Raw genomic sequence first — 23,256 nt, forward strand, 5'->3', positions numbered from 1 at the left:
GTTTATTATTATTATTATTATTATTATTATTAAATGGTATTGTGATTTTATTATTATTATTATTATATAGTATTACGATTTTATTATTATTATTGTTGTTGTTGTTGTTATCATTATTAAATGGTGTTGTGATTTTATTATTATTATTATTATTATTATTAATAATAATAATAATAATAATAATAATAAATGATATTGTGATTTTATTATTATTATTATTAATAAATGGTATTGTGATTTTATTATTATTAATAATAATAATAGATGGTATTGTGATTTTATTATTATTATTATTATTATTATTAAATGGTGATATTATTATTATTTTTTAATATTGTTATTATTACTATTATTATTGTTATTGTTATTATTAATTAATGCTATTTTAGAGTGAATTGTGAGATGTTCTGATCAGATTCTTCTGTAATGCAGATGTTTGTGTTTGTCTAACCGTCAGTCCTTAACTCACAGCTGAACTCCTGCCGTTTCCGCAGCGCTAGAGCTTGTTTTAATAACTTCTCTTTGCGCTTTTAATCAAATCTGATCCGTTTAATCTTCTTTAGACTCATTCTGATGGGTGACATCTCAGTTATTACTGCAAGAAACCGGAAATCTGTCCAAAGTGGGGATTATTTTATCATATAGTCCATAAAATATAATGTGATTTAATACTGTGACATTTTTAAGGGGAATAACTGAAATTGAAAATAAAACATATAACGTGATGTCAATTTATTTGAATGAAAACTTACACACCGTTTTAAGATTTTGAGTTGATTGTATATTTATTAATATTATTTTAAAACAATAACATTTTGGATTGCTCTAGAATAAATTACAATACATTAGAATAAAAATTTAGCAATTTAATTTTTTTTAACAAACATATTATTTAAGTAGAGAGTGTCTTTCTTTTAATAGTTAATATTAAAGTTAATAAAATGTTCAACAGCACATAAATGTAATATATTGAATTAGGTTTTTAATGCAAACCCCCCCACCCCAAAAATAAAAACTCATTACCTTTTTTTTTGTATTGAAAGAGTAAACATTTATAAATATTTTGGTATATATTAAATATAATATATTAATCATTTATTAAATATTATTAAATTATATTTTCATATTCATATTGCCATTATATTATATTATATTATGCATGCAAACCTGTCGTTATTAAAAAAGCTGGACAGTATGTATCATGCTGCAATACGATTGTGATGAATGCATCTGCATGTAACCATCATTGTACTTTGTACAAAATGGTTGGTTGGTTTTCCTTGCGCCAAAGGAGAAAAACACATATGCTTCTATTCACTGCTAGGGCATTATTGGGTAAAAATTCATCTTATATTTGTAACCTTATATCATATTAAAATTGTAGTTATAGCACAGAAAATTCTTTTAAATTAGATTTAACTGTTCCGAGAGCGTGTATGGAGATTGGAAAACAGCGTTTTCCTCATTTGGCCCTATAGGGAATGAAAGGCAGAGTGTTTTCATCTTAGAAACAATTGCATTTCTACATATTTGTTAAAATATTTCCGGGAAGAATGTTTTGTGTAATTTTAATTTGTGATATTTTATGTGTCTAATTTTAAATCTGAAACTTTTTGTGCTGCCATTTTGGCCTGGACCCCCAGTTAGAGGAGATGTATATCTCAATGAGAAATTCCTGGTAAAATAAGAATACATGAAAAATAAATACAAATATGGATAAAACGAGATATATAAATGAATAAAATATAATTTTTTGTGAAAATATTACTTAATACAGAGACATTTTGAGTAGATTTTTTTATTGGAGTTATTATTAAAATGAAATAAATATTTGTCAAATTAATAAATACATTTAATTTATTAAATTTAAAATATTCCATCATACCTAAGAGTTTTCAGTTCAATAAAATATAGCATAATAAAATAATTGTATTAATTAAATATATAATTAAATGTAAATACATTTAAAATGTCACACAGTGAACTAATATTTAAAATATATTTTAATGAAATTAAAAATAAACACTTGTATTTACCTAATAGATATGTAGAAATATTGTGTGTATATAAATTAAAATTTGTATAAAATACAAATTATTTATATCTAATTTAAAAAAATTATAAGATATAAGCTTTTCATTTAAAATTATAAATAAACTTTTTCATGTATTCATATATAGGACACATATAAATGATACATGTAAATACAAGCTTTTATTTTGGATGTGATTAAGCATGATTTCTTATATTTATGTACATTAATTTAAGTAATAATAATAATTATATATATAATAAAATAAATTTCTCCATTTCAGTGCATCACAATTGTGAATTTTGACTTTTTCCTCTGAATTCTGAGCAGATAAAGAGCTTTTACCACAGAGTCTCCAGATTGTGAGCAGCTGTTAATGAAATCAGTGTTAAACGTCCAGTGTTATTGTCCTTCTCCTCCATATTCATGTATTCATTTCTCTATTTGCGGTCAGTATTACAGGGACGTGTGCGATGTGTAGATCATTAAACAGCAGATGATGAAGCTGCGCTGGGGAACACCATCAGTATTGCAGATAATTGAATGTCAAGAATAGGCTTTTAGCATGGGGCGCAGAACTGTCTGTGCTCTTCATCACTTACACACCCTGTGTTTTTTTTTTATCTTTCTTACACACACACACACACACACACACACACACACACACACACACACACATACCTTTATGAATGCAGAGCAGGGGTTGTTTGTACTGCACATGTCAGCCGTGTAGTCGATTATGAACACACACATGCATTATCAAAATATAACAGTTGGATTTAAACTGGATTAATGAAATAAGGTCTGAATTTCAGCTTTGTGAAATGGAGAATCAGAACTCTGAAAAATAATGGTAAAGTTGTGAGACGTAAATGCAATATTATATCTTAAAATTCCTAGAAGTAAAGTTAAAACTTGCAATTTGGAGATATTGACTAAAAACTCCAAGGAATAAAGTCAGAATTTGCAGAAATGATCTCAGAATTCAGAGAAAAAAAAGTCAAGATTGCAAGATGTGAACTAAAAATTCAGAGTCGGGTTTTCAAAGAAAATAGATAATAATAATTATAAGGTGAAACATTTAGAAACAAAAAAACTAAATTGTGAGATGTAAACTTCTGTCAAAGAAAGTCAGAACTGTGAGATGGAACCTCAGAATTATGAGACAATAACTCAAAATTATTTAAGGTCAAAATTCAGAACCTTAAAATTCTAAGGAAAAAGGTCAAAATTAAGAGATGCAAACCTGAAATTCATTCATTCATTTTCTTTTTGGCTTAGTCCCTTTATTAATCCGGGGTCACCACAGCGGAACGAACCGCCAACTATTCCAGCACATGTTTTACACAGCGGATGCCCTTCCATGTGCAACCCATCTCTTGAAAACAAACCTGAAATTCTGATAAAAAAAAAAGTCAGAATTAAGAAACTGAAACTCGGAAATCCAAGAAACAAAAGTCAGAGTTTAAGAAACCATAATTCAATTTTCCCTAATTTCCCTAAGAATTCATTCAAAATTGGAAATTCAGAATTCCAAGGAAATATATTCAGAAACTCAAAATTCTCAACAACAAAATTATTAATTAACCCAAATTATTCATATAATTAATTAACAGAAACCCAGAAATCTGAGAGAGAAAAAAATCAGACTTAAACTCAAATCCCAAGAAATAAATAAAATTTAGAATTTTATGGAAAAACCTTTAAAAACTTGAAATTCTAAGGAAAAAGTGAGAAATTAGTTTAAACTATAAGTTAAGAATTCCATGGAAAAATATTCAGAAACTTAAAATTCTAATATTCACTCATTCATTCATTTTCTTTTTGGCTTAGTTGCTTTAGTAATCAGGGGTCGCCAGAGCGGAATGAACCGCCAACTTATCCAGCAAATGTTTTACTCAGCGGATGGCCTTCCATCTGCAACCCAGTACTGGGAAACACCCATACACACTCATTCACACATGTACACACACACACACACACACACTCATACACTTTGGCCAGATTAGTTGATCATTTCCCCTATAGCGCTTGTGTTTGGACTGTGGGGGAAACCCGAGCTCCCGGAGAAAACCCACACCAACACAGGGAGAACATGCAAACTCTACACAGAAATGCCAACTGACCCAGCTGAGACTCAAACCAGCGACCTTTGCTTTGCTTAAATTATAATTAAAAAAAAATCTAAATGATTAGATTTAAACTAGACTTGTTGGATGAAAAAGTCTGAATAGTGTTATGTTTACACAAAACGATTAGCCTTTAATCCCATGTCAGAAGTGCGCTTACCTAACAATTTATTAAAAATTTACAACTCCAAGGAAATATATTCAGAAAGTCAATATTGTAAAGAAAAGGCCCTGAACTGAGCAACAGAAACTCTGAATTCTAAGAGAAAAAAAAAGTCAGACGTCAACTTAAACCTCCAAGAAATAAGTCAATAATGTGAAAATCTGTGAAAAATATTGTGAATTTGAGAAATAAATTAGAAGAAACCTTAACTCAAAATTCCAAGAAACGCCCATAAACGCCCGTGTTATTTAGTTTATAAATAGTTTGTAAACTTTTTTTTTTTTTTTTTGCAAATATTGCAGTTTTTTTTCTGTTTGATTTTTATTTGTAGTTCTTGTTGCAAATTTCATTTTTATGTTCCTTTTGCAGTTATTTATTTTCGCTTGGTGATTTTTGGAGATTTGCATTTATTTATTTATTTATTTATGATAAAAAAATTTATTTATTTATTTTTTTTTGCAAAACTTTTATTTTGCATGTATATGCGGCCCTAAACTCAATAAAATTAAAATTTTGGTTTCGAAGGAAAAATATTTGCAAACTTGTAATTCTAAGCAAAACAAAAATCTGAATTGCGAGAGGGAAACTTGTGTGTGTTGACTGTGAAGAGTTGCAAATCCAAGTTTAAAAAGTCTGAATTTCAAGGAATAATTTGGAGAACTTAAAATTATAAGGAAAAAAGACAAAATTAAGACATGCAAACTTGAAATTCTGAAGAAATAAAGTCAGAATTGAAAAACTGAAACTCAGAAATCCAAGAAATGAATCAAAATTCAGAATTCCAAGGAAAAATATTCAAAAACTCAAAGCAAAAAAATAAAATCAGCGATGTAAGATATAAACTACACTTCAATGAAAAAGTCTGAATTGTACGGAGACCTGGAAGGGACGTGATGGTGGAGAAAAAAAAAGGAGTGATAGGTAAATATATTTTTGAGAGCTTTTGTGCTCCCTCGCAAAACTGTTGTTCGACAAACACTTCACTTCCCTGTTTTTGCCTGGATTCTCCTGTATTTTACCATTATATCCTATTTTTAGGTATTTTCCCATATCTCTCTCATATTTTTAATCTTGAAAGCATGTTGAAATTAATATAAGAATGTCCAGCCTGATCTCACGAGAAAACGTAAGTATTTTACGTTTTGCCAGTTTAGTGGCTAATTCATACGAGTTCAGTCGTACGAAATGGTACGATTTTAAAAAGGAGGCGTGGCACCTGACCCCACCCCTAACCCCAACCGTCAATGGGGGATAAGCAAATCGTACTAAATTGTACGAACGAACGATCGTACGAACTCATACGAATTAGCCACTAAATGAAAAAGTTACGAATTGCCGTTAGATTGTGTTGGAATGTCTGCATTCACTTTCTTTCAATTAAAGCTGAGCGTCGACCAGCGCCCCTCATGCAACCTCTGAATCAGCGAATGCATGTATGAGCGCTGACTGACTCCCAGATCAGCTGTACACACCAATTAAAGAGGGGCTGAAGTGCAGGACACAGGGATGCGGGTGTGTTTAAACAGACAAATACACTTAATATGTGAACATGTCCGGACGTCCTGCGTGTTTTATTTCAAACACAACTCATTTCCTCTTAAATGAGCACAAACGGGTAAAGTGTGCTTTGGTTATATATCAGTGGTAAGTGACATTTCTGTTATCAAACAAAACAAGACGAGAGATTCATTTGCTGCTCTTCACTTGTTTGATAACAGAGGAATCACTTTAAATGCCGTGTACAGAAGCTGATCTGAGATCAGTTTATCCAGCCTGATCTCACGAGGAAACGTAACGTATTTTACGTTTTGCCAGTTTAGTGGCTAATTCGTACGAGTTCAGTCGTACGAAAAGGTACGATTTTAAAAAGGAGGCGTGGCACCTGACCCCACCCCTAAACCCAACCGTCATTGGGGGATAAGCAAATCGTACTAAATTGTACGAATTAGATTGTACGAATTCATACAAATTAGCCACTTAATGAAAAAGTTACGAATTGCCGTGAGGTTGTGTTAGTTTATCATACGGAGCGTGTCCGTCAGTCAGCGCTCATACATGCATTCACTGATTGAGAGGTTGCATATGATCAACGCACAGCTTTAATGGAAAGAAAATGAATGCAGACATTTTAATAATAACGATTTCAACATGCGTTCACGATTAAAAATATGAGAGAGATATGAGAAAATACCTAATAATAGGATATAAAGGAAAAATACAGGAGAATCCCGGGAAAACAGGAGGGTTGTCAAGTATGAAGTGACGTGTTTGTCGAACAAAAGTTTTGTGAGATAACGCAAAACATCTTTGCGAGGGAACGCAAAAACCTTCAGAAATAAACTCCGGGACTCCGTAGAATTGTGTAATGTTCAGTATAAGCGCTCAATATTCTATGCAAGACAATAAAAACGGAGTAATTGTGATTATGGTTTATTCCCACATGGGAAGCGTTATTATTGTTCCTTCAGATTGAGCGCGCTGCTAATAGTGTTGAGCTGAAGTGTTTGTGCTGCTCTGCATTTCTGTCAGACTCAGATCTGCTCGCTCAGTAAAGCACAGGATTTCCTCTCCGCCGGCGCAAAATCTGGCACATCAGATTAGACCACACGTTAGAGCGACACACTCACACACAGACACACTCTCAGCATGTGTGTTTCTGTTTTACAGCCAGTCTCTTCAAAACATGTCAAGACCGCTTTATTTCAGACTGAAGCCAAATACAGGACGAGATTCCAGTTTTATGGGCATTTTTATTTTGGGTTTTGAGTTGCATGTTGTAAATCTGTGTCAGTAAACTAATTTAGTTGATATTTTAGATTTTTATTCTCAAATAAATGAGTACAATCTGTTTATTATATTTGAACTACTTTTTCTGGAAATGCATCCACCTTGTTCTTGAAATTTAGTGAGTTTATTTGCGGTATTTGTCTTTCAAGAAAAAGCAATTGAGTTTTTCTTTTAAAACAAACAATTTTCCCCACATTTAATGGGTTTATTCTCAGCATTTTATTTGGACTTTTCTCAAAATTTAACAACTTTTTCTTAGAAGCGCAGCGACTTTATTTTCTAAATTTAATAAGTTTATTCACAATATTTTTACAACTTTTTTTTCTTGTGTTTCAAGACAAAACAATTGAGTTTTCCTCTCGAAACGTACATTTTACTCAGAATTTAATGGGTTTATCCTCAACCATTTGTTTGGACTTTTCTCAAAATTGAACAACTTTTTCTTAGAAACTGTCACGAATGGGTATCACAAAAACAAGGGAAAGATCCAAGTGCAGCAAAACACATTTATTGTCAAACAATAAAGATCCCCAAAAAAATGACAAAGGTTCAGGCAAGGTACCAAAATCGAGGAAAACATGAAGTGCAAAAATTAAGCTCAAAAGTGAATCAAACACAAACTAAACAGCTATCCAAAAACATAGTAATGATACTAAACAAAGTGAACAAACAAACAAACCAAACACGATGAACCAGATCACGAATAAAGCACGACAAACCTAAACAGAACATTGAAAAATCCAAAGGCAAACTAAACACAACATAACAGGGCTTATAAAGAGAGAACTAATTAGACAATGAGGGACAGCTGGAAACAAGGAGTGATCACATGACTAGGATACAAAACACAAAACAAAAACTGGTGCCCTTGAAAACCACCAGAGGGCACTGCAGCAGGTGTGACAGAAACACAGCGACTTTATTTTCTAAATTACGCCCCAAGTCTAGGGGAAACAAAAAGGGCATAATAAACGAAGAAAAAAACAAATGTGTTGGGGTGGTGGATTTCCCAAACTAAACAAAACTTAAAGCAGAAGATTCCCTTCGGTCGACAACCAAACTCACACACTCAGTTGAGAGTATAAATGAATATATTTATTATAGAAAAATGGGGTTAATATAAATGAGCATTTCGTCAGGGTGACCACAGGCCAAAATAACAAACATAAGAATCTATAAAATAAATCCACTAAATTACCTATTACTATTTAAAGAAAAATACAAAAAAAGCTTACCTTACTCCCTAACATAAACAAAGTCAAAAGTAATCAAATAAATAGGCAGGTCACCCCTACACGCTCAAACTCTCAAAAATATTTTAACATATGATAGTCATCAATACAAGGTTGGTTGTTGGTCGTCGGCTGGAGGGGTGAGGGAAACCAAGGAGCTCCACTCCAAACACCGAACACACAGAAACGAGCTCCCCGATCCCTGCCGGAAGCTCCTTTTTATACATGCTTTTGCGACCAGCAGCCAATCAGAACAGGGAATCACGCCGGTATGGGAGCCTATGAGACACCAGAAAAACAACAAGGAAGCGGGACAAAAGAAAAAGACAGAGTACAATCCACAATAATAAACAAATAACTAAACTTCAGTCGTAACAGAATTATTTACAATATTTTATTTAAACTTTTTTTCTTTGGGTTTCAAGACAAAACAGTTGAGTTTTCCTCACGAAATGTACTTTTCTCTCAGAATTTAATGGGTTTATCCTCAACAATTTGTTTTCACTTTTCTCTAAATCAGATATATGCAGAGCGGGTGTTTCTTCCCTTACCAAAAAACCTTTGGTGAAAGGTTAATGCGACATTTTTCAATTATTTTACAGTTCCTTTTACAGCATGGATGTTAAATATTTAAAATTTCACTCAGTTAAATTGACTTCAGCTTTCATTTAGTTGTTCAAGTGCAAAACTAGATGAAAAGCGGTTTACATCCCGTCAGGATCAGCAGGCGAGTGCAGAAACTCTATTGAATATACTGGAGTAAAATAAATGTTCATTTTAAAGACGGTGCAAAAAACAGTATTTTAATGCAGCGCTTCTTGTACAATCTGAGACCCACTTTATATCTTATATCAGTCAGCCAGTGGAGATCATTGATGTTTATTGAAGACTGATGTAAACACGCTGACTTTGTAGCTGCACACAGTTCACCGCAATCGTTTGACCCAGGTTACTGAAAATTTTAAAAATCCTTCTGCATCCTTCTGCATATACCGCCTTAAACAACTTTTTCATGAAACACAACAACTTTATTCTTGAAATTGAATGATTACATGTGCAATATTTTATTTAAACTTTTTTCATGTGTTTTAGAAAACACAATGGATTTATTCTGAAAATGTACACTTTTTTTCTCAACATTTTATTTGGACTTTTCTCTAAATTAAACAAATTTTCTTAAAACAAAACAACTTTATTGTTGAAATTGAATAATGAAATTTCTAATATTTTATTTCAACATTTTTATTTTGTGATTCAAACCTAATCAATCCCCTTTTTTTCAAAATGTACATTTTTCTCTGAGTTTAATGGGTCTATCTTCAACATTTTATTTAGATTTCTTTTACAACTTTTACAATATTTTATTGAAACCTTTTCCTTTGTTTCCAGAAAAACTCAATTGAAATATATATATTTTTATCTGAATTTAATGGGTTTATACTCAATATTTTCTATAAACTTTTCTCAATTTTAACTGCTTAAATTTACAACATTTAATTTTCAATGTTTTCTTGTATTTCATGGAGTGACTCATTCAACTTGAAGAAAATAGACTGATGTTCAGCATCAACTTAATGCACATTATTTCTTGTGTTTCAAAAACAGACAATTACGTTTTTTTATCGAAGCATAAATATTTCTCTGAGTTTAACAGGTTTATTTGTCAACATTTAAAGCTCAACGTTTTATTCAAAGTTAGATTTTTTTTCCTCAATTTAATGCCTTTTTTCTCGAAGCCCAACTTTTTTCCACATTTCAACGTCTTTATACTCCAAATTTGAATAATTTCAGTCTTCCTGAGTGTAGTCTCACATCATAATGACTTCAATCTTAAAATTTTCTACATTTAATTTAACTTAATAAACGTTTATTAACAGTTTTGTGTCGAAACACATTGTTCTCTGAATTTAATGGGTTTGTTTCTCAACATTTTTTTTTTCAAAATTTCATAGCTTTTTCTTGAAACACAACTTTATTTTCTCAAACTATTGAAATTTAAATAATTTATCATAAAAAATGTATTTCCTGAAATGAATGTGTGCAATCTCACATTATAATGATTTTGGTCTCAAAGCAGTCCTAATTTTAATATTAATTTGTTTTCTTCTCAACAGTTTATTTCAGTTTATAAACACTTTTTAAACAAAACATAAATCTTTCTCTAAACCTAATGCGTTTACTTCTCAACATTTAAAACTTAAATGTTAAAAAATTTTGAGTTTATTCCTCACGATAATTTCCTGAAACACAACAACCTTTTCAGTCTTTATTCTCCAAATTGTATTAATTTATTAAAAAATTGTATTTAGTAATTCTTCCTGAGTGTAATCTCACATTATAATGAATTTAATCTCAAGATGGTCTTAATCTTGATCTTGACTTTATGCTTTATGGCTCTAATGTAAGTAAGACCTTTTTTTTTTAAATAAAAGATTACTTTTGGGCGATGCAGTAGGTAGTGTTGTTACCTCACAGCAAGAAGGTCGCTGGTTTGAGCCTGGGCTGGCTCAGTTGGTGTTTCTGTGTGGAGTTTGCATGTTCTCCCCGTTTTTGCATGGGTTTCCTCCAGGTGGGTTTCCCTCACAGTCCAAACACATGCGGTACAGGTGAATTGGGTTGGCTAAATTGTCCGTAGTGTATGAGTGTATGGATGTTTCCCAGAGATGGGTTGCGGCTGGAAGGGCATCCGCTGCGTAAAAACCTGCTGGATAAGTTGGCGGTTCATTCCGCTGTGTCAACCCCGGATTAATAAAGGGACTAAGCCGACAAGAAAATGAATGAAGATTACTTTTATTTTCTAAATGTAACAAGTTTATTCTCAACATTAAAATGCAGTTCATCAACACTCTTTTGTCGAAATATACATTTTTATATGAATTTATTTACATTTTTTTTCAACTTATTATTTCAAGTTTTATTTTGAGCTTTTTCTCAAAATTGTAGGACTTTTTTCTTGAAACACAATTTTTTTTTAATCTCAAATTCTTGAAATTGGATTAATTTGTTTGCAAAAGTGTATTTATTTTTATTTTTTCCTGAATGTTTATATGTATAATCTCACATTATAATGATTTTAGTCTCAGAAAGGTCTTGATCTTGATATTGATTCTGTGCTGTAATGTGAGCGAGACTTGCTTCGCTTGACTTTTTGATGTACAGTTAAGGTCAGACTTATTCGCCCTCCTGTTATACTTTAATTAAAGATATTTTCGACATTTCTAAACAATAGTTTTAATAACTCATATCTGATTTAATTTCTCTTTGCCATGATGACAGTAAATAATATTAGACTAGATATTCTTCAAGACACTAGTATTCAGCTTAAAGTGACATGTAAAGGCTTCACTAGGGTAATCAGGGTAAAGTTAGGGTAATTAGGCAAGTCATTGTATAACAGTGGTTTGTTCTGGAGACAATCCAACACTAATATTGCTGAAGGGGGCTAATAATATTGACCTTAAAATGGCTTTAAAAAATTAAAAACTGCTTTCATTCTAGCTGAAATAAAACAAATAAGACTTTCTCCAGAAGAAAAAAGTATTAAAGGAAATACTGTGAAACATTCCTGAATCTGTTCAACATCATTTGGGAAATTCACAAGAGGGCGAATAATTTTGACTTTAGCTGTATTGGTGCAGTACAGATGCTGGTGTTTTAATAATAAAGCATGATCAGTGAGCTGTTCTGGGGTCAGTTTTAGTGATGGGTGATTTAATTATTATGTTTTCAGGTTGTAGTAAATGCTCTGATCGGCGCAATCCCGTCTATCATGAACGTCCTGCTGGTGTGTCTGATCTTCTGGCTCATCTTCAGCATTATGGGGGTCAATCTGTTCGCTGGAAAGTTCGGCCGCTGCGTGAACCGGACGGGTTTCATCTATAATTCCTCTGACATCAACAACCGCAGCGAGTGTCTGGAGATGAACAGCACGCAGTATTACTGGACCAAAGTAAAGGTTAATTTCGACAACGTGGGCGCTGGGTATCTCGCGCTGCTGCAAGTGGTGAGAAAAAAACACAACGTACATGATGCAACTCTCAATCAGGAATTGATGCAATTAAAGTATACAATATTTTTATAAATGTAAACTTATTTACTTTTTAATTTATTATTTATTATAATACAATACATAATAATTAATTTATTTTAATATAATATTTATTATATATCATACCTGCAATATTTTTTCATCTTGAAATAAATTTTATTCGACTGATTTAAAATAAATTTATATTAATTATATTTTATTAATTTCTTCATTATTTTATTAACTTCTTATGTTTATTGAACACTAAATTAATTACATATACTATATTAAAATATTAACTTATTTCTGCTAGTTGCCAAATAAATATTTAGTTTATTATTATTATTATTATTAGTATCATTTATTAATAATAATAAAGTATAATGCAAAATAAAACATAAAATATTATTAAAACAATATAAAATATAAAAAAATATTAACTTAACTTATTAACTTAATTCTGCTAGTTGCCAAATAAATATAACCAGTTTTATTTCTTGAAATAAAATTTAAATGTATGATTAGTACATTGAATAGAAAAAAAATATTAACCAATTTCTGCTAGTTATAGTCTCATAGTTTTCCATTTTTTAATAATAATAACAATGTGAAATACCAATAAAGATTATACAATACAAACATTGTTGAAGTATTTTAAAATATAATACATTAATAAAATAAAATAAATTGCAATAAATAAGCTTAAAGTAGTAAATGAAGCATCCATATAAAGATTTAATATTATGTCCACTGTACTAAAATTCTAATTTATTTTATATTTTAATGCATACAATTTATATATAATTGAAATTTTAATTAATTAATTTATTTTGCATCGCTTTAATTATATTTTCTTGTGTCGTGAAAGTAATTTAGATTTATAGTGTCATGACTGGTTTTTATGCAAAGCTCATTTTATCATCAAGTGCTGATTAACGGTGTGAAAAGCCTGAACTTGTAGTTTGTTGGGGCTGTTTGAGTTTGTGAATCGATCAGCAAGTCTCTGGTATTTTTAGCTGAACTCGACGCTCTTGATTCTGCTGTAACCTGGCAACAAGAGATGCTCAAACAGCTGCAGCCTCATTCACGGTCAGCTGGAAACAACAATACAATTATTATCATAAATTAATTAATATATAAATTAATGTTTTTCATTCCTAACTTTGTGCATGTGCCATAATTTGATTTTTAAAAATACAATTAATTTAAATTAATATACTTAATGGTTAATATTATTTGAATTATCATTAATTAATAAAAATTATTAATGTTTTTAAATATGTAGTTTATTTTATTTTAGCTAGTTTGCTTATATACAATAACACTATTAGTAAAAGGCTAAAATTATGCTTGTTTTGAATTTAATTGTTTTGTTTTAATATAAAACTTCAGATAAAACTAAGATAGATTAAAACAATTTTTTCTTTTTTTAATTTTTAGGGTTTAGCTGTTTTATTTTGTTTTCCTTATTTAAAAAAAAATCAGAATAAGTATAGTGTAAGTAGAGAATAATACTAAAACTAGTGATAAGTAAATAATAATGTCTGACTGGATGCAGTTGAAAGTGTTGAATAATGTTGTTTTGAAGGCCACATTTAAGGGCTGGATGGAGATCATGTACGCCGCTGTGGACTCGCGAGCTGTAAGTCTGCATTATTTATTATTATTATTAACAGCTTTAACGATAACAGAGTTGACAATTACAGAATAAACAATAACAGAGTTGACAATTACATAGTTGGTGGTGTTATTAATAACAAAGTTGACCCTAACAGAGTTGACAATAATAGAGTTGATAAAAACACTGTTGACAAACAGTTGACTGTAACAGAGTTGAGGATTGCAAAGAGCTAACGATAGCAGAGTTGACGAAAGCAGAGTTGAAAATAACAAAGTTGCTAATTGCATAGTTGATGAAAACAGTTAATGATAAAAGAGTTGACGATAATAGAGTTGATAATAACAGTTGAGTCATTGAGTTGACGAAAGCAGAGCTGACGAAGGCAGAGTTGACGAAAGCGGAGTTGACGAAGGCGGAGTTGACGAAGATGGAGTTGACGAAAGCGAAGTTGACGAAAGCGGAGTTGACGAAAGAATAGTTGACGAAAGCAAAGTTGACGAAAGCAGAGTTGACAAGCAGAGTTGACGAAAGCAAAGTTGACGAAATTAGAGTTGACAATAACAGAGTTGACAATTACAAAGTTGTCAATAACAGAGTTGGCAAAGGCAGAGTTGACGATAAAAGAGTTGATGAAAGCGAAGTTGTCGAAGGCGGAGTTGGCGAAAGCAGAGTTTACAATAACAGAGTTGGCGAAGGCAGAGTTGACGATAAAAGAGTTGATGAAAGCGAAGTTGTCGAAGGCGGAGTTGGCGAAAGCAGAGTTTACAATAACAGAGTTGGCGAAGGCAGAGTTGACGAAGGCGGAGTTGGTGAAGGCGGAGTTGACGAAAGCAGAGTTGATAATAACAGAGTTGGCGAAGGCAGAGTTGAAAGTAAAAGAGTTGATGAAAGCGAAGTTGTTGAAGGCGGAGTTGATGAAAGCAGAGTTGTCGAAAGCGGAGTTGACAATAACAGAGTTGACAATAACAGAGTTGACAATAACAGAGTTGATAATAACAGAGTTGATAATAACAGAGTTGTCAATAACAGAGTTGGTGAAGGTGGAGTTGACGAAAGCAGAGTTGATAATAACAGAGTTGGCGAAGGCAGAGTTGACGATAAAAGAGTTGATGAAAGCAGAGTTAAGAACAGTTAACATTTAAACCTGTTAACATTTAAATTTATATCCGCATCCAAATCCACATTTAAAATGTAAATCCACAGTCATATTCAAATTCAAATCCACATTCAAATTCTACTTTTAATTCATATTCAAATTGAAATGTAAATGTGACCAGGTGGAGGAGCAACCAATCAAGGAAAACAGCCTGTACATGTACCTGTACTTCGTCATCTTCATCATCTTCGGCTCCTTCTTTACCCTCAACCTGTTCATCGGTGTGATCATCGACAACTTCAACCAGCAGAAGAGGAAGATGAGTAGAGTTATGAGTCGAGTAATGAGGAAGAGGAGTGTGTGAGCATCAGAATAATGTGTGTTTCTCTGCTCCTCTGCACTTAGGGGGGCAGGACATCTTCATGACCGAAGAGCAGAAGAAATACTACAACGCCATGAAGAAACTGGGCTCCAAGAAGCCACAGAAGCCCATACCCAGACCACCGGTCAGCACAAACTAGTCAAATCTTCATTATTATAGACAGAATTAGATTTTATTTAAAAAAACTTTTTATTAATTTATTAAATATGATGAACTTTTCTTTTAAAAGCACAGTGTTGTGAAATCTGTATGGATGAAAGTGCACAGTGCTTTAAAAGCTCTAAAGCAAAAAGTGTTGTGTTTGTGTGTGGCAGAACCCTGTCCAGGGCTTCTTCTTCGACCTGGTGTCCAAGCAGGCGTTTGACATCCTCATCATGCTGCTGATCATCCTGAATATGGTGACGATGATGGTGGAAACAGATGAACAGTCGCCCTCCATCAAACACATCCTGGACTGCATTAACCTGGTGTTCATCGTCATCTTCACCAGTGAGTGTATCCTGAAGATCATCGCGCTGCGCTGCTACTTCTTCACCGTCAGCTGGAACATCTTCGATTTCGTGGTCGTCATTCTGTCCATCGTCGGTGAGTGAAAACCACATCATATTCAGCATTCAAACATACTGCGCTGAGCATAAATGAGTATTTACTTTGGAGTCAATCTAGGGTCATATATATGTGCAAAATACAAAAGTTTTGCAAACAAAAAATCTTGAGCAAAAAAAAGAAATAAATTCAAATCTGCAAAAAATGCAAAGCAAAAATAAAGTTTGGAGAAATTAAGATAAATTTTGCAGACAAAAATGAAGAACTGCAAAGGAAAAATTACGTTTTGAGAAATAAACATGAAATTCGCAAACAAACAAAATAACTGCAAATAAAAATCAAGCAGAGCTAAAATAAAAACTACAATATTTGCAATAAAAAACGATATATATATATATATATATTTGCAAAATATTTTTTGTAGCAAAGTCTTTACAAAGCCCGTCCAGTCAATTGCAATGCTTATTTTGATTTGCTTTTTTGTCAACCGTGAGTTTGCGATGCTGTTTTTACTGTGCACTTTATGTTTCTGCACGTTTTACTTTGTGGATCCGATTTGACAAGGGGGCGAAGTTTACGGCAGGCCCACCTCTGCCTCTATTTAAGCCACGTTATCACCTGGAGACACAGTATCACTGAGGTAGTCTTATGGCGCAGTAGCTCCAAGCCTGCTGTAAACGCCCATGTTATATAGTTTATATATAGTTTTAATAGTTTTTTTATTATTATTTTATTTATTTTATTTTTTATTATTTTATTGCAAATATTGTAGTTTTTTTTCTGCTTGATTTTTATTTGCAGTTCTTTGTTGCAAATTTCATTTTTATTCTCCCTTTGCAGTTCTTCATTTTTTATACCAAAATAATTTTTTATTTCTCAAAAATGTATTTTCGCTTGGTGATTTTTGGAGATTTGCATTTATTTATTTATGCTCAATACTTTATTTTTTGTTCGCAAAACTTTCTTTTATTTTACTAGTATATACGGCCCTAGACTCTAATTGAAAAGCAACACCTCGTCTAGATCACCACGTCCACATTTGCTTGAGTTTGTTTATTTTATTGAGTTTGTCTAATCACCATCTTCTCTTTCCTTCCAGGAATTGTTCTGGCGGACATCATCGAGAAATACTTTGTTTCTCCAACTCTCTTCCGTGTGATCCGATTAGCTCGAATTGGCAGAATTCTGCGTCTGATCCGTGGCGCTAAAGGCATCCGGACGCTCCTGTTTGCATTGATGATGTCACTGCCGGCGCTCTTCAACATCGGTCTGCTGCTGTTCCTTGTCATGTTCATCTACGCCATCTTTGGCATGGCCAACTTCGCCTATGTCAAAAAACAAGGCGGAATCGACGACATGTTCAACTTCGAGACCTTCGGAAACAGCATGATCTGCCTTTTCCAGATCACCACATCCGCCGGCTGGGATAATCTGCTGAGTCCCATCCTGAACACGCCTCCGGAAGAGTGCGATCCCGAAATTCCCCACACTGGCACTAATGCACGAGGAAACTGCGGAAACCCTTCGGTTGGAATTACGTTTTTCGTAACGTACATCATCATCTCATTTCTCATCGTGGTCAACATGTACATCGCCATCATCCTGGAGAACTTCAGTGTGGCGACGGAAGAGAGCACCGAACCGTTGAGCGAAGATGACTTTGAGATGTTTTACGAAGTTTGGGAGAAGTTCGATCCTGAAGCGACGCAGTTTATCGAATATTTAAAATTATCGGATTTCGCAGATACGCTTTCGGAACCTCTCCGCATTGGGAAACCCAATAAAATCAAACTGATCTCCATGGACTTGCCGATGGTGAGCGGAGATAAAATCCACTGTTTGGATATTTTATTCGCGTTTACGAAACGCGTGTTGGGCGAATCGGGAGAAATGGATGCGCTCAAGCAACAAATGGAGGAGAAGTTTATGATGGCAAATCCGTCAAAGATTTCCTACGAACCCATCACTACGACACTCCGTCGGAAGCAAGAGGAGGTTTCCGCCATTATGATTCAACGTTCGTATAGGAGACATTTAATTCGTAGACAGTTAAAACAAGCGTCGCTTTTGTATCGTCAGATGACCATGCCGGACGCTGATAAAGCTGGCGACAGCTCGCCGGAGAGCCAAGGACTCATCGTTTCGATGATTATGGAAAACTACGCAACTGAAGCTGAAATTACGATATCTGCGACGTCGTCTCCTCCATCGTACGATAGCGTTACAAGAGCGACGAGTGAGATTTTCCATGCTCTGATTCCCGAAGAGACGAATGAAATCCTCAGCGAACATTTGGCTGATGCAGAAAAAGAGAGCGAAACTTTTCTGTGACGCAAAAACATTTTTTTTTGTTTACCGAATGTAACATAGTCTGCGAAGGTTTTTGTAGACTTCTCTTGAGGAAACGTGTTGCTCTTTGACCATGCACACACACACACGTCAACAACCTTCACCGTTTGAATGCATGAATGAGATTCGTAGTTTCGCGATTATATCATATATTAGACGCATTTTAATCAGTCTGCCTGGTGAGCTCATTAAAGGTCTTACGTTTAATAAAAAAAAAAAAAACGGCGTTCGGGAAAAGCATGACGATTACCTCTTTTCTGTGTCGCTAGCGATGAAAAGGCAGCCAGCGGGGAGAACGACTGACACGGTTGTTTTTATTTTAGAGTATTTGCACTTTTTGCTTTGCTCTTTTCACCATTTTATTTAATTTAATTTGTTGTTTTTATTTGGGGTGCAGTTTTCGAGACTCGTCAAAGACAATCAGACATGCACCGATGACAAAAATATACGTTTAAAAAGCATCTGTCTTTGCTAACGAACTGTTGCACATGCTTGTTTTGGGATGTTTTTTTTTAACGTTTTTTTTGTGCGTTTATTTATTTTCGCAAGTGGACGCTGCACTGCAGTACGAAGGGGAATGGAGAACACTTTCTGTCTATACGGCTGAGTTGAGAATTGTTTTGCACACTATACGTTCAGCAATAATTTGCTACATTTAGGTCTAACGACGACAACGACGATATTTATTGGAATTAAACGTGTCAAAGTTTCTACTGTAACGGCCTCCAGCTGTAACTGTGGCTTATATTACTAGTGAAGATTATAGCACATGTGTTTTTTCTATCTGGAGCTGACTTTAGGAGCGGCAGGTTTGGTGAAGGGCTGTTTTATGTAGCAATAGATCCCAAGTGTGCCTGCTAGAACTAAATCCTGTGTTTATAATTCATCTTCTTCCATGCGTCACCACAAACACACCTTCATCGGCTCTCTAGATGAGGGATTCAGCCACAAATATCAGTGATTCGCACAGTAAAACTGACAATAACCTTGACATGAAGACTAAACCTTACACTGCTAACATAATGCTGTGTTGTTTCAACTTAAATTTGGGTGAAATACACTAGAACATGCCAAGTCATTTTACCCTAAAATTTGGGTAGATTTCAGTACATGCTAAAAATGCTGGGTTATTTAATCTAAATTTGGTAACAATTTGGTAAAATACACTATAAAGTGCTGGGTTATTGCAGCCCAAATTTGGGTAAATTTCAGTGCAATCCTCTCTAAAATTGCTGGACTATTTTAACCTAAATTAAGGTAACATAAACTTTAAAAATGCTGGGTTATTTATGCTAAATTTGGGTAAATTTTAGTACAAGACACTAAAAATGCTGAATTATTTTAACCTAAATTTGGGTCAAATAAAGTGTATTTTCTGGGTTGTTTTAACCTAAATTTGATTACATTTTAGTAAAATGCACTATACACGCTGGGTTATTTTAGCCTAGATTTGGGTTAAATACACTCTAAAACTGCTGGATTATGTTAGCCTAAATTTGGGTAAAATACATTTAAAATGCTGGGTTATTTAATCTAAATTTGGTAACATTTTGGTAAAATACACTATAAAGTGCTGGGTTATTGCAGCCCAAATTTGGGTAAATTTCAGTGCAATCCTCTCTAAAATTGCTGGAATATTTTAACCTAAATTTAGGCAACATAAACTTTAAAAATGCTGGGTTATTATAGGCTAAATTTGGGTAAATTTAATTAAAAAACACAAAAAAAAGTTGAATTATTTTAACCTAAATTTGATTACATTTAAGTAAATTGCACTGTACATGCTGGGTTATTTTAGCCTAGATTTGGGTTAAATACACTCTAAAACTGCTGGATTATGTTAGCCTAAATATATTTTAATCTAATATGGTTACATTTGGTTAAAAATTCATTTTAAATGTGGAGTTATTTTAACCTTAATTTGGGTAAAATGCTTTTAAAATGCTGGGTTGTTTTAATCTAAATTTGGTAACATTGGGTGAAATACACCTTTTTTTAATTTCTCTATAAAAATGTTGGGTTATTTTAGCCTAAATTTAGATAAATTACACATTTTTAAAATGCTGGGTTATTTTAACCTTAATTTGGTTGAAGCTCACTAAAAACACTGGGTTATTTTAACCTAATTTTGGTACATTTCTGTTAGATGCACTATAAATTTGAGTTATTTTAGCATAAATTTGGGTGAAATTCTGTAATATTTACTCTAAAAATGCTGGGTTATTTTAGGCAACATTTCTGCAAAATACACTTTTAAAAATGCTGGTTCATTTTAAGCTTAATTTGGGTAAAATACACTCTAGAAATACTGGGTTATTGTCACAAAATGGTCCCACTTTATATTAAGTGGCCCTAACTAATATGTACTTACAAAGGAACTAATAGTTTGTTACAATTTACTTATTGTGTAAATACATGTATTTACTGTGTACTTATGCTTAATTAAATACATGTATGTAATTACATCTGTAATTGACTTTTGTAATTACATTTGTAAATACACTGTTGACCATCCCTTACACCTTAACCCACCCTTAAACATACCACCAAACCTGTCCACAACCCAACCTCTATCCCAACTCAAAAGCACCACAAGTGTTCTCAAATACTTTATAAACACAGTAAGCACATTGTATTTATTTTTTATGTAAGTACATAGTAGTTAAGGACACTTAATATAAAGTGGGACCAACAATTTTTGGTACATTTCAGCAAAATACATTCTAAAATTCGGGTTTATTTTAGCCCAAATTTGGGTAAATATCAGAAAAATAAAATACAAAAATAAAAAGTAAAATACAAATATCTGGGTTGATTTAACCTTAATTTGGTTAATAATGCACTTTAAAAATGCTGGGTTATTTATGTTTTTTTCTAAATTTGTTTACGTTTTGGTAAAATACACTATAAAATGTTGGGTTATTTTAACCTAAATCTGGGTAAAATACACATTAAAATGCAGAGTTAACACACTGGGTCAAATTTTGACAAAGCCAACAGGTTAAAAATCTCATTTGAATTTAATGTTAATAATGGACCAAAGGGTTAAGTTTTTCTAAATATATTAAAACAACCCAGAATGTTTTTAAGAGTTTATGGACAGACTCAAAGGTTGGGTTAAAAATGTAATATAAAACATTAACCCGACTACTGGATTTGATCTATATATGGTTTAAAAACAACACTGAATTTCGAGCATAGCCAGATTTGTGTTGAAACACCAGCATGTTTACGTGTGTAAGTTGATGATAAATCACTCCATATTGAGTTAAGCTGTACATGACACCCATGTAAGTAACTTTTGCATTGCACTTTTATAATCAGCAATGCAAGCACGGCTCTGAAAGTGATTCAATGCAGGAGTGAAACTGATGTGAAGCGCTGATGAGCTTCACATGTAAAAGTGCAGCTCGCTGTCATGTCATATCTAAATAAGCATCAGATTTCAGTGTGGCAGCACGGTGGCTCAGTGGTTATTCCAGACTGGGTCAGTCTGTGTGGAGTTTGCATGTTCTCCCCGTGTTGGAGTGGGTTTCCTTTGGGTGCTGCGGTTTTCCCCATGCACAGTCCAAACAAACTAAATTGGCTATAGTGTATGAGTGTGTGTATGAATGGGTGTATTATGGGTATTTCCCAGTACTGGGTTGCAGCTGGAAAGGCATCCGCTGTGTAAAGCATATGCTGGAATAGTTGGCAGTTCATTCCACTGTGGCGATCTCTGATAAATAAGGAACTAAGCTGAAGGAAAATGAATGAATGTCAGTGTGGTTAGTCATTAAATGTCAATAAAGTAGCCGTGGCAATCTCATCTGAGGATTATTTCAGCTCACTTCAGCTTCACTTTGTCATCGTGAGCATGTTGAAAATGACTTTTATTAATGCACTGAATCACTTTAGAGTCTGTTTTAACGTGATTTTGATGAACTTCTCCCTGCATTACAGTCAAACACAAACTTCTCAATCGCGCTGAAATGTTTACAGGAACAAACGTGCATTTCACATGACATCAAAACATTCAGACAGACAGAAAATAATCCAGCAGACTCCACGCCTCACACTTCTGTCTGTATCTCACTCCATTAATTAACATCAGATCAAATCAATATCTCCAGGATTTTAGCTGCTGATTTGATCATATTTCCACGCTTGTCATCATGCAGATCATTGCATATAGAAGTGGCTGGAAAATACAGATGTATGTTGGAAATTAACCAAAAGAGAACCCACATGTGATGCACTTACACTGTAAAAATGATCTGACAAAAAGTGCTGATGTCTGTATGTCATGTCAAGCAAACTTGAACTAAATCAGTCAGGTTAACAGGTTTTCACTTATTTTTTAAGTTATGCTTTTAGATTTCTGTATTCAGTTTGAGGGATTTACTGTAAGAGTAGAAAAGTTCATTCGATTCAACAAATTTAAGATGGTTTTTAAGAAATTTAAATACATTAACGCTTGTTACTTGAACCAAATTGAATCAGTTAATCAGGTTTTAACTTATTTCTAACTTATACTTTCAGACATTATTAAGTTTAACTTAAATCAATGACGCAGTAGGTAGCACTGTCGCCTCACAGCAAGAAGGTCGCTGGTTCGAGTCTCGCCTGGGTCAGTTGGCTTTTCTATGTGGAGTTTGCATGTTCTCCCTGCGTTCACGTGGGTTTCCTCTGAGTGCTTTGGTTTGGTTGGTTTCGTTTCACAGAGATAGATTGTGGCTGGAAGGGCATCCGCTGTGTAAAAACGTGCTGATTAGTTGGTGGTTCATTCCGCTGTGGCGACCCCGGATTATTAAAGTGACTAAGCCGAAAAGAAAATGAATGAATGAATTAACCTAAATCAGTCAAACTGATTCAACTAACAAATTTAAGAGGATTTTTTAAGATTTTAAAAG

At 33.3% G+C, this 23,256-nt stretch overlaps 1 protein-coding gene across 6 annotated transcripts in view; it reads left to right on the plus strand.

The window, feature by feature from the left end:
- The window catches only part of scn5lab (sodium channel, voltage gated, type V-like, alpha b), a 267,011-nt gene extending 247,928 nt beyond the window's left edge, over positions 1-19,083 (plus strand). For 5 of the 6 annotated variants that reach the window (XM_073940500.1, XM_073940498.1, XM_073940499.1 and 2 more), the window contains 6 exons: positions 12,074-12,346; positions 13,959-14,012; positions 15,269-15,410; positions 15,493-15,593; positions 15,784-16,054; positions 17,115-19,083. In XM_073940500.1, coding sequence (XP_073796601.1) covers positions 12,074-12,346; positions 13,959-14,012; positions 15,269-15,410; positions 15,493-15,593; positions 15,784-16,054; positions 17,115-18,346 — 2,073 coding nt within the window. In that variant the 3' untranslated portion in view covers positions 18,347-19,083. 6 annotated transcript variants of the gene reach the window in all.
- The last annotated feature ends 4,173 nt before the right edge of the window (positions 19,084-23,256 follow it).

Source organism: Danio rerio, chromosome 24 (assembly GCF_049306965.1).
Source record: "Danio rerio strain Tuebingen ecotype United States chromosome 24, GRCz12tu, whole genome shotgun sequence".
In the NCBI taxonomy this organism is placed as follows: Eukaryota; Metazoa; Chordata; class Actinopteri; order Cypriniformes; family Danionidae; genus Danio; species Danio rerio.